The following is a 12,838-nucleotide window of genomic DNA, read 5'->3' on the forward strand; positions in this document are numbered from 1 at the left end:
TATTTATAAAATTTATTTCTGATATGCTGTCTGAACTTTATATCAGTATGTTCACCTTCATGATGAAATGTGTAAAACCATTTGTTTCCAAAAGGTGTTCCTAGAGAAGATAGGCACAGCATGATTAAGGAACTATCAGCTGTCCAGAAATATACTGATTTTGTCAGGCCCTTATAAACAAACCTATTTCACCTTGTGTTGAAAGACATGCCAAGAGTTCATGTAGCTCCTGTGTCTAGCTCAGAAGACACTAACCTGCAACTGAGGGCAGGCAGGTGTGAGTTGGAGATGACATTTTCTTAAATCAGTGTTACTTGATCCTCAGATAAGCATTTGACTACAGCCAGTCTTCTTGTCCCAAATGCAACAGAAAAAGTAGGCATTTTGTTTGTTTGTAATTTCTTCCCTTTGAAATGGTCATCCCTTTTCCTAAAGGTGTCTTGGAAAAAACCCCTTCTGCCTGTTGAGAAAATAGATTTTGAGGCATCATGGAATTAATTTCTCAATTGACTGAAGATTCTCAAAAAAACTTGTAATGGCATTTCTTTTTGATTGCAGTTGATTCTGTCTTCATTTTCTGAGTGCTAAATGCAATACATTACAATGCCAGACCACGTTAGTTATTTAAAGGGAAAAAAAGCTTGGCTTGCAGTTGAATACATTAAAAAATCAGTCCCATTTTGTACCTCCTAATGGCTAAGAGACGGAAATGATTTGATGACTTCTTTACATTTTATGGCTTTTTTGTCTGATAAATTGTGGAAATCATTTCTTTTCTTTGGGCTTTTACTCTGAATGACCAAATAGACACAAATAGTTGCAATCACCAGTTGTTGACTTCAGATGTTTTTCACCTTAGATTGGAATTTTTTTTTACATTTAAAGCTGCTATGAATAACTTCTGAATGGTTTTAAATTGTTTTGCTTTCCATACTGCCTTATAATAATTTTTTGTTATAATTTAGCAAGTAATATATTCTCCTCGGGGGGGGGGGGGGGGGGGGGAAGGAGTAGCATCCTTTTGATGAAAGGTGGTTTTGGGCCAAATTTCCAAGATAGTCAGTAGAGAAACTGCTGTCTTTCTCAAGAAAAATTTAAAAAGACACAGTTTAATTGAAAAAAAAAAGTACTAAGCCTTTTAGTGTCTAAAAAAAATCTTAAACACTTCTTAGTTTGGATATGCAAAGATGAAGGCATCCGATATCATAATTTTGTATTTTTACTTTAAAAATAACTAAACATCAAACCCCAGTCTTTTAGTTTTTTACTAAACCTAATAAAAGATTTAGTCTGTCAGATCTGAAATTACTTATTTTTTAATTAATTCTAATTTTCTCTTATGTTTTCATGTGAGAAATCTCTTCATCTGAGAAAACTAAGAGTAATTTAAGGAATAATATTTTACATCTTGTACGCTTGTGAAAGAAAGATCTCTTTAAATGCTTAGATGCTTAAAGAACTATCCATACATCTGATAAAGAGTTCAGTTTTTCAGTTGGACTCTCAAAATCTGCAGCTTTACCCACTGCAAAATTTGTAGGCTATTTATTTCTTAGTAATGTATTATAGTTAGAAATGAAAAGAATAAATGAATGAAAAGGAAACTGATAAGTATGACACGTTATCTTCTCTCCAAATAAAGTGCTCCTATTAATGTTTTCACTGGAATTTTTTAATTTAGTTAGTATAGAAGTTTCAGTTTTTCACACAGATAACATGGAGAAAATGAAATTGGTGCTACTGTATTTCATGAGTTTACATGGAAATACTTTGGTTCAGCATGTTTTTTTGACAGAAAATACTCTCCACTGTGCACATTATTTCTGACTGATTCCAAAAGCAGGCTATAAAAATTCTGTACTATGGTTCAGTATTGGCATGAAAGATTCAGGCACAGCAAGACTCTTGTTAATTGTTTAAGATTCTACTCAGTTCTTAATGAGAAAAAATATCCTGTCTTTCAGTGCTGATCTTCTGTGTTGCATTTTCATTATCTGCTTGTATAAAACAGAATTATGGTTTTCCAAGCTGTCTCTATGCTGTTAGTTCCTGATGATTAAAGACAGCTTTAGTATGATTGTTTGAGAGGTATTTATTACAAATAAACAAAAAAAAAATCAGTTCACTTTTCTGGATGAGTGCTTTAAACTCAAGGAATAATGAAATACAACCACTGTAGAGCTATTCTACCACAGTAAAAAGGGCTAAAGAACAAATACAAGCCTTTAAATTGTTGAGGTTGCCATAGGATTTGTGTTGGTGTAACCAAACTAAATTTTCTTTTCTGCATCAGAAAATCAGCCTGTTTACTGTTTCCCAGATTTTTTTTTTGGGGGGGGGTGGGTGGTTATTAGGATAAATGTCCTACTTCTGGCATGTATGTGTTAATCCAGAAGGCTAAGGAAATGACACTTGGGATTTCCAGGTTGTTTGACTGTGTGACACGGTGTTGCTTTTCAGGAAAAAGTAACTCTCTGATTAGCAGTTACCTGATCTCAGACTTAGTTCACGGTTGAGTGAAATTCTCTGTGTTTTGCTATGACTATAAATTCCAGAAAAAAAGATAAAATCATATTTAGGCTGGGGTGAATTGCTTTTTTTGAATGGGAAGTGGCTGAGAAGAGCATTTCTGTAATGCCAGGTTAATGCCTTAGAGGCCAGGTTAAGCCTCTAAAATGCCAAGGAAGAGCTGAGGGCAGGCTGTGGTCTGGGACAACTGCTCAAAAAATTGTGTCTAATTTTACAGAAATGTCTGCCAGGGTGATTTGGCATACCTGTCTTTTCCAGAACAAATTTATATCTAGTATTGGTCTGGTAAAATGCTTATCTATCTTGCTTTAAATGGTACATACGTGATACAGGCTTATATATGCGATTTAGGTGGTTGGTGGTTGATTCCTGCATATTTTGCCTATGCAAATTCCATATCTTGGTGACATAAATCCTGAAAGTATGTCTTTTCTGTTCACCTTTTTTGTATGTCTCACAGTCCTTAGTACTGTGTTAATATACATGGTTTTTTCTTTTTTTCTCCAATTGCTTTGGAGACCAAAGAAAGATAAATTGTAAGATAAACTAAGAGGGATGAAAATAAAATCAGTGATACATATATGTGCAAATTGGTCCAATGAGACTGATTTATTATGAAGGTTAATTGTGTTACTGTACAATGACAGTTCCATTTTTGCATGTCCTTTCTAATAGCATTTTTTTCCTTTTTTTTCATACTTTTATTTTTATTGCTTATGGCTTCACAAAAGTTCTTTAGCTTAATTTTAATGCTACTCAATTAGTGATATTGCAAAAGTGTTATTGGGCACATCTGTCTGCTTTTACATTGCCTGTCTCAAAGGTTGAATGTGTGTATTTCCTATAAAAGTAATTGTTGAATGCTCAAAGTGTATCAGGGGCTTCTAGCTAAATACACATTTCTAGAAAATTAAGTGACTAGACAGTTTTGCAATATTACTAATGTAGAAAATAGTCTCTGTAGGGCAGTTCTCATATGAGTAGACTAATGGATAATATAGGTGAACATTTACAGTGAAATTGAGCATTAAAGTGTTGGATTTAATATAAGTTTATACTTGGTATTTCTTACTTAGCCTAGTTACATGAGCAAGACTATATCTCTTTTTTTTTTTTTGATGGAACTTATGCCTTGCATGTTACCAAAATTAACAAAGTAGTACACCTCAGTATTTAATGCCATTGTTACAGCCTCCTTTTAAAAACATTAGCAATGTGTCTTAAAGTAATGATCCATGTGCAGCTACTGCTTTAGCAATCTTTCATGTAAGCAAACGTATTAAAGTACGATTTGTAGTGAGATCTGTTTGAGAGAAAAATTGTGCTTGCAGCTTTGTGTTGGAGATGGGGGCTAAGCAATAAGTATTTTTAAATTCAATTGTTTAAAATGCATGCTTCATGGAAATAGTGGTGGGTATTGTTTTGTTGTCAGCATCAGCAAGAACATTCATATGCTGAGCTAGCATCTCAGAATCAATCATACTGTGGATTTATTATTAAATGAATTCTGTAGTGTTGTGATTTTCGGTATGAATTTACTCCACTGGATTGTATTTTTTCATATAATATTTCTGTTCCACTTAGAATCTGCATGTTGTACAAAAGAGTATCGTGAGCAGCTCTTTCCCTAAAATTAGAGTAGATATTGCCAGGGTGGGTTTTTTCTTGTTGTTTTCAAAGCTCTAATGACATAATTTCATTTAATATGTAAAAAAAACCCAAAATACATTTAAATTCTATATTTTAGTGATGTTTTTTATTGTAAGCAAAAGAGTATTTATTTATTTAAAATATATAATTATTGATAACAAGTTTGCATGGTAATTAAGTGTTTAAAATAACTGTTTAAACAAAGGCATGTGTGCATAATACAAACCCATGTTTGTACACAGATGTATGGGAAGATGAATGTACACAGTAGTATGGGAAGACTCTTGAAGTTGGGCTGAACTCACTGTTTCTATCCAAAGGTGCAGCACAGAGTATATGGAATCATGGAATCATTTAGGCTGGAAGAGACCTCTTAAGGTGATGGAGTCCACCATTAACCCAGCACTGCCAAGCCCTACACTAAACCATGTCCCCAAATGGCACATCTACCCATCTTTTAAATCCCTCCAGGGGCAGTGACTCCACCACTTCCCTGGGCAGGTTGTTGCAATACTTGACAACCCTTTCAGTGAAGAAATTGAAGTGTGGGACCTCAAAAAATGTAGAAAATATAAATTGCATCTCTTGTGCTGAGTTCTGCCAGCTGACAGTGATTGGTACAAAATATGCTTTTAAAACTAATTCCAAGACTTGGCATATTTCTACTGGCATTAGGCTGTGAGAGATACTACCTTAGCTACAGTTTTAACTGTTGACTTACAGTACTATCAGAAGATAAACCATTCACTAAGAGTAGTTAAGCAGAGAAAACCAAGTAGAAAATATTGAAGAAAATAGATAAAGAGGAGTATGGAAATATCAAAGTAAAGAAAGAATGTAAATCTTTTTTTATTGTGAAATCAAATGCAGCTTTAAGTTAATATTTATTAATTAATAAATATACTTCATATTCAGAACTTTTAATTTCTTTTTTGTTATTCACAACTAGGCCAATGGAAAAAAAACCTGCAGTGAGACAAAAAGATTAATATTAATAATAATATTTTTTCCACTGAATGTACTGAAGTATCGTCCTGCTTCTGCTACTGCATTTGTTTGATCACATGTATTCACATTTGCTTCAGTAACAGCAATGATAGTTTGTATGTTTGGGGTTTCCTTTGGTTGCTCTCTACATAGAGAGCCACAGATAGGTAGGACTCCATTTTTCATTACAGACTTGTAAGCCTGAGATTAATTAAAATATGCGTTCATTGCTGTGAAACAAAAATTGTCCGGATGAGATTTTAAAAATGTAAATACAGAGGTGTTGTCCTTTTTCAAGGTGTTATCCAGGGAACAGTTAAATCACTAGGAAATTTCTCAATGAGAGTAATTTATCTTCATCCTTTAATAGAAGAAAATTAGCTGCTGGGCTTGTCAGAGCTAGCTGTTTCATTGACAAAGAATCCAGAAAACAAATATCTGAGACTTCTGAACTCCTCCTTTCTTCTCCTCTTCTATCCATACTGACCTTAGCACTAGAGAAGCTTCATATGTGTCATGAAAATGCAGGTGAGGTAGAGCAGCCATGTTGGTGTCTTTGGTGATGTGAATCTATCCTTTCAGTGAGAGAGACCAAATTATGCATGTATCTGTTATTTGTGTGGGCTGTAAATACAGACAGGTCAGAATGTAGACAGGGGTCTATGGGAAAATTCATTTTTTCAGATTTTTGTGTTAGGTAATGACACTCCAGAATCCTGGAGATTCCAAAGACAAAGTGTAAAACACGATGCAGTTTAAATGGAAGGAGTCTCCTGGCTGGTTCAGCTGTGAATTGCCGTGTGAGTGAGCACATAGAACACTAAAGGGCCCCGTATAGGTGCTGATTTGATTTAGATGTCCCTGGCGACAAGTACTGCTGAAAAGTTTGATTTATCCATCATTTCATGCACTGGGTATACAAGTCATGTCTGAACTGACAAAGGAAGTGGTTTTCCACAAAGTCTCATATAGCTACATCTGTTACTTTTACTGTATAATCCATTTTTACTTCTTCTTTTTTTTTTTTTTTTCCCTCAAGAAGGTGATAAAGATGCATGGTGTCCAAAGGCTTTTATAGCTTTGAGCTTAAATAATTTTACTAAAAAAGCTACTCAAGTGAAGGAAGTTTCACTTTCACATTTGTGATCTACTTCCTATTAAGTGAGCAATAATTGTGGGAGTAACCAATTAAGGTTAGGTGGCAATAGAGCTTCTATATTTGTCAATATATTGACACTTTTTGGAATATGATTTGGAATTCACCCTATTAGTTCCTTTATAACTTTTGTACTGTCTTATAATGATTCATTCCCATTAAGAGCAATTAACCATAATCAGAATAAGCTGTTAAGAATATATTCTTTATTTTTCACTGAAAGTGTAGCAAAGATTTACACAATTAAAATTAGCTTTTGTGAAGAGGCTTTTCCAGCTTAAAGTGCCTAAATAATCATTCCATAAATGTAGAGTGGAAAACATGAATGGATTTAGGAAAACATAACTGATTATATAGTAGCAACACTTCAGTGAACACTTATTGTAGATTGTCAAGATGACAGCAAAATTGCAAAATGTAGGACTGTGTGGTAACTGTAGGTATTTCTCAGGAGTGTTGAAAGAGAGAAAAACATCACACATCACTATGTGCTGCATAGAAATTTCTAGTACGTGTTTCTTGCAGACACTTTGAATGCCTAACCCCTCCTTAGTAAGAATTGCTCCTTCAGCTTCAGCTGGCTATTTAATAAGCTCTGGGGGCAGAACAAACCATTGAAGTCCTGACATTGACATATTCTGTCAATACTATCTTACATTTAATTGTGGTTCTATTCTGTCTATTACCTTTTTCTCTAGTTGTCTTAGGCTGTGGCAGACGGGTGAAAGTGTGTATGTGATGGGACACTCACAGAAGGATTCATTGTGTTATTCCTTACCAGTAGAATAAGAACATTAAAACTCAATCTCTCTGTTCAATATTAGATTAGAAAGTCGAGAAAAAAGTTTTATCTTATACAAGGTCACCACTTACTATCAGATCTGTTCCCAAGCAGGACCCCATATATTAAATCTTTTATCTTAGTCATAATGAAAACTTCAATGAAAGCATAATATGATCATCAAGGTAGGTTCAGAGTTACTTTGTAATAAAGAAAGACTTTGAGTGTACTGTGAATGTTTGCATTCTGGTATGATGAGGAGATGTACTGACACATTTCCCAGAGAGACATTATTAAGTTTTGAATGTTTGGTTGGGAAAAAAAGATGGCTGCCCAAACAAGGTAATAAATCAAATAAACATGGGAAGAAAAAGCAAAAAGAATGCTCAAGGATTGGGAGTGTGAAGGTTTGTTTTGAGGTGAGAATCTCTGAGGCAACAAGAGTGGCGGTGAGCAGACCATTGTGGAGAGAATTAATTCAGCCACTGAGCTTAACATGGAGTACAGTAATGATGATGTTCCTGTGATTCTCCTTCTGTTCAAATTTCTGAAGCTTGTAAAGTTGCCTGTTTCTTGCTTCTATGACATTCTTGTTGTAGACTAGTAGTATTAACCCTGTTTAAATGGTTTCAAAGTTCTCTTTTTGTTCGCTTTTGTCAAAAGGAAGAATTCAAGTTATATTAGATGTTTTACCAAACATGTGCAATAATACTTTAAACATTTAAAACTAAATGAATTTCATCATTGTTTAGGATTTCACCCTGACCAGAAAATACCTATTATTGATAATTTTTTCTCTTGCACATTGAAACAGTAGATTTTAATGACTATTCTCAGACTGCTGTTATTTATGGTGTGGAGAAGAGCCCTTAATGACACAGGAATAGTTGTTAACTCTGCAGAAAATAAACTAAATGATGTGCTAGTGAAATTTCCTGAAAAAACCCTTATAATTGACATAGTAATAGATATATATTTTAAGGCAGCTTGCAGGAAATATGTTTAGGATGAAGTATTAAAATCTATGAAACTTCCTTTAGTTCTAAAGTATGATATGGGTGAAGAAATCTCACTTTTCCATTTTGATTTTACAGCTTGCACATGCAGCGGACATGCAAATATATGTCACATGCAAACAGGAAAATGCTTCTGCACAACTAAGGGAATCAAAGGAGATCAGTGTCAACTGTGAGTACAATTAAATTTAGCCCAAAGCTATTGCAATTCATGACTGGTGTATAATCACTTTTCCCCCTGTTTTTGGTTTTTGTTTTGTTTTGTTTTTATTTTATGTTTGACCTGACAAATGGTCAAACAGTGGTGAATCTAGTGTTCCTTACATTTCTTAGGAAATTTCAGTATTACTTAGACTTTTGTTAAGAATTACATCACAAATACTAGTAATGTTTTGCAGATACTACAGACTTAGAAAAAATAAGTAACGGGAAACTGGATAGCTATCTGTAGTTGTCTTTTTTTTTCTTAGGTTTTTAAAAAATTATATTAAGTAAAAAATGTATGTGAAATAGGTAATTATAGTCAGTACATTCTTATCTTGATAAGAATCTACAGTTATAAGATTTTTAGAGTTTTGGAACCTCACTAAAAGTGTACAGTGTTTCAGACATTTCCCCACATCTTTAAAGCTAGACCAGAGGAATGTGTAGACCTGTCATGGAAAGTACAATTAGTGTATCTTGTTTTGTACTGGAATAGCTTATTGTGCTTAAAGGAAGAGTTAAAATAGATAAGTAGAGCATAAAACATAGAGTACTAAGAACAATAACGTACTGAAGTGGAGCAACTTGTCAAGTAGGAGAAATAACACATTGAAGTTAATTATGAACAGCTTTAAAGATGTTTCTTTCAGTCCATTCTATCCTGTTATTCCGTAGGAACCTTATTCCTTTCACAATTGTAGTTATTTTAATAGTATCTGGCAAAAAAGTTATCTTAGCAATGTTGGTTAGATCTGGGGAAAAAGCATATAAATACAGCTTATTCCTTTCCAGCAGGGAGAGGTGCCAGAAGGTTGTGTTCTGCCTGCCACAAGGCATCTGCTTTGACCAGATTTGTGAATTTGTCTTTGATACACTTAATGAACTGGCTTCAATCCTACCCTTAACGCTTTCCTTGATAAATAGACAAGAAACAAGAATTTCTGGTGCGGAGGCTGTGTGTATATTCGTGAGAAAGCTGTGTTGGCAGGTGTACTGTTTCTGTGCCACCTCTGGGACTTTCTGTCCAGACAATTGAAGAGTCTTGGGATGAGACAGGAAATCAAGATTAGGACTAAGTGATGCATTTTTATAATGACAAAAACTGGAGTGATAATATCTTTAAACTCTGAATTAAGTCTTCACTAAGTATTTTTTCCCCTCTTTTTGTGTCTAAACAGTCAGTTCTAGATGCTAATGAGTGGTTTGATTACCAGCATACTGTGGACTTATATCAATGCCATTCTACCTCTTTACAAAGAATGGGAAGAAAAAACCCAGCAACTACTCCTCAACCTGAACCACAAAACCCAGTTTGTTTGCTCATAACTCCATTTCTCTATCAACTGCCCTCCACTTAAGGCATTTTTAATAGACCTTTTCCCTAGTCTGTATTTCATGTACCTATGTTGTTATTGTTTTCCTTTGTCTTGCGTCCATTTCATCGTTGTTTTTTCCACTCTCATATGGAATTTTGACTCATATGCTTTAGTTGTGCTGCTCAGCTGTATCAGTCTGCTGTCCTGAGTTTCTGTTGTACAAAGATTCATTTACTGAACTAGAAAAGGTTTTCCCAGTTATGAATTTTCCTGGTCAGCAATTACATCAAATCCACAAGACATAAGAAATGGAAATTTGAATTTTGGCTTTTCAAGGGTGAACTTAAAATTGCAATTGCACACTGAAAATCTCTTGTTATTTTTACACTGAAAATTCCTGGTTTTGTCACATCTGATACAATCCCCTTCTAGATTCATACGTAGATAAAAGTCTTATCTGAGGCAAGCTGTGATGTTAAAGCATTTGATATTCCAAATGTTGGGAGTGTTGATATGAGGTATTTTTTACTTATTCATGATGAGCCCAGTCTTTGAGTTTTCAGTTTTTTGTTAAACTTTGGTGTGCCGTTTACTCCATTACCTGGGATGTTTCAAGGGGAATTCCAGCAAAATCTGTAGATCTTGGTGGGTTTAGCCACTGCCTCTTATGTAACTGCCTGAAAATTTTAGCTTACTTCTATAAGGACAGGTTACAGCCCTCTACTAGTTCTCAAAGTGCTGGATCATTAGGTTTTTAAGGAGAACAATAAAATAAAACTCCCACTTCAACATTAAATATATGTTGTAAATGTACTAATTTTCTGCTCTACGTGTAGTAGTTATTGCCAGATCTATCAAGGATTTGAGATACTTTTTTTTTCTGTAATTTATGTTTCTGGCATCAGTCATTTTTGCTTAAATTGCAGCTTTCATTTAAACAATATGTCTAATATCAAAGCTTCAGGACATGACCCAAATGCAGTCTAATGGCTTAAACTCTCAGAAGGCACTTGAAACATTTGAGATCTAAAATTTGAAGAAAAATAAAATGTGGGGTTTGGCAGTATTGTATGTCAATCTCAGCCTTTTTGTTGATTTTCTTTTTCTTTTTTTTTTCTTCTTTCTTTTTTTCTGCAGTAGGCTCTCCTTCTCTGCTTTCTCTGCTTTGGTATATTCAGTATATGATATATAAAGTTCATGAGGCTCTCTGGGATCTTTCAGAGTTGCAGGCTCTCTGTAAATGAAACTACAATTTTGTAACGATTGTTACTTCCAAACATTACATTTTATTCAGGAAATTGCCCAACTTTGTGAAGATAGAGAAGAACTAGAGTCTGAATGTCCTGTATCATTCCTAGAAGGTAGTGTTCTTAGGAAAGAAAGGAGAATGAGGTAGTGGCTAAGGGAGCAGCTGCAAGCAACTTACAGAGACATTTTGGTACTTTATTGTGGGTCAGGTGTGAACATGTGAGATCTGGAGGACACTGCAATATTGGTATTGCAATGTAAAACTGGCTATGTTAGCAAGATACCTCTTGCCAGAAGCTGCATTAAAAATGATACCTGTGATTTTCTTAGGTGTTCTGTTCCCATGAAATATGCCTTTTGTCTTTTTGAGTTCAGTACTAATTATCAGGGAAACAGGAAGTGGTTTGGGCATGAGGGTTTGTCTTTCATGAGAATTAAGTAATTTTGCTCTTGGTTTCTAACTTAGGATCTTCCATAATTGACTGTATGCACATATAAATATGTCTTTTGATTTGGCAAGCTCAACAGAACCAGAATTCTCTCACCACCGGGATTCAGTTTTTTTCTAAGGTTTTTCATAGTCGTTACTTCCTCTTCAGGCTACTTCCAAAAATGCAAAGTGCAGAGCAAAACTGATCTTTGTTACAACTTTTCAGACATTCTTGGCTGTAAAATAGGAATGTAAGCAGTGTCCCTGTCTCTTCTGCCCAACTGGTTTATGTTATTACGCATGCTGGATATAGATTTAATTAAGTTATATCTGCTTGGTTTCCTATTTGAAAAATATACTGTGCTGGATTTTCTTTCAAAATAAGTGAATCAAAATACCTTGTTTATAAAAATTGTTCCTCCAGTGCCATGGCCATGCCATTCAGTGATTGGCATTTGAATAATCTGTTTTTCTTGGTGCACGTTATATCAGTGAAGCAGTGGAACAGGGCAGGCTGCCCAAGTCTTTCACAAAAGACATGCCAGTGAGACCGATTTTAAATTCCACTGCTCAGGATGCATTTGTTATAAAATGCTAGTAATTTTTGGTGCCGAGTGTTGCTATAGTTGCAGTTGTGTAGGGATGTACAGGTAAGGTAATGCTTCTATGTGCTATTTTTATTATACTAAAGTAGCATAGCTGAAAAGAACAGATAAGTTTGCAAGTTCTTAAGGTGTGAAATAGATCCATAAAGATTTGAAGCTAAATATAAGCTGCAGACAATCATTCTGTCCTCAGTTAGATATTGAGTCTGGACTGAGGTGAATTTAGGAGTGGGAGTGATGCAAATGTTTACCTATACAGGAAAAAAGAAACAGGCATAGACTGTGTCCCAGTGGAGAGTTACTGGGAAGAAGAGAGGAAGGGAGGTCACGACTACCATAAAATTGCTTTATTGTTGAGCCTGATTTTCTGTTATCCAGCAAAGTTATAACCTGAGTTTCTATGCTTGTTTTTAGAAAGAAGGAGGGGACAAAGGGCCTTGCTGGTTAGGCTGACTTTACATATTGCCCAGGGCTACCTTTAAAGCAGAATTGCACGTATCTGCATAGCATAATGTTTTGCCTTAGTCTCAGACAGTGTCAGAATAGGTTGCAAAGACTTACAGTTTAAGGAATTTCCCCTCACTTCCAGTTTAAGCTGTTGAAAATGATGGGGCTGTGCTGCATTGCATCCTTCAGGATGTGCAGTGAAGACAGCTGGGAATGCTCCTCTGTGTCCAGGACTAGAACTGCAGTTAAGAGTTAGTGAGGCTGAGTAATATCAATCACATAAGCCAGAAATCAGTATGAACAACTCTTCTTGTAAAGCACCAGCCCAATGGGAGAGGTGCTTGCAGTTGCACCATCCCTTGGTATTGCTTGAGAAAATGTAAAGAGACTGGAGAATTTCTTGTAAGATAGTGCTGTTCAAATTCCAGAAAGAACTTCTAGGAGGTTGCTGACAGTGGAGAGCAAGTTC

General features: G+C 35.1%; 1 protein-coding gene across 9 annotated transcripts in view; it reads left to right on the plus strand.

Moving 5' to 3' along the window:
• Positions 1–12,838, plus strand: part of ATRNL1 (attractin like 1) — a 466,156-nt gene that overhangs the window by 132,080 nt on the left and 321,238 nt on the right. For all 9 annotated transcript variants that reach the window (XM_064663416.1, XM_064663423.1, XM_064663418.1 and 6 more), the window contains exon 20: positions 8,198–8,291. In XM_064663416.1, the coding sequence (XP_064519486.1) occupies positions 8,198–8,291 (94 nt within the window). The remainder of the gene's footprint in view (positions 1–8,197; positions 8,292–12,838) is intronic.

Source organism: Pseudopipra pipra, chromosome 8, assembly GCF_036250125.1.
Source record: "Pseudopipra pipra isolate bDixPip1 chromosome 8, bDixPip1.hap1, whole genome shotgun sequence".
Lineage (NCBI taxonomy): Eukaryota > Metazoa > Chordata > Aves > Passeriformes > Pipridae > Pseudopipra > Pseudopipra pipra.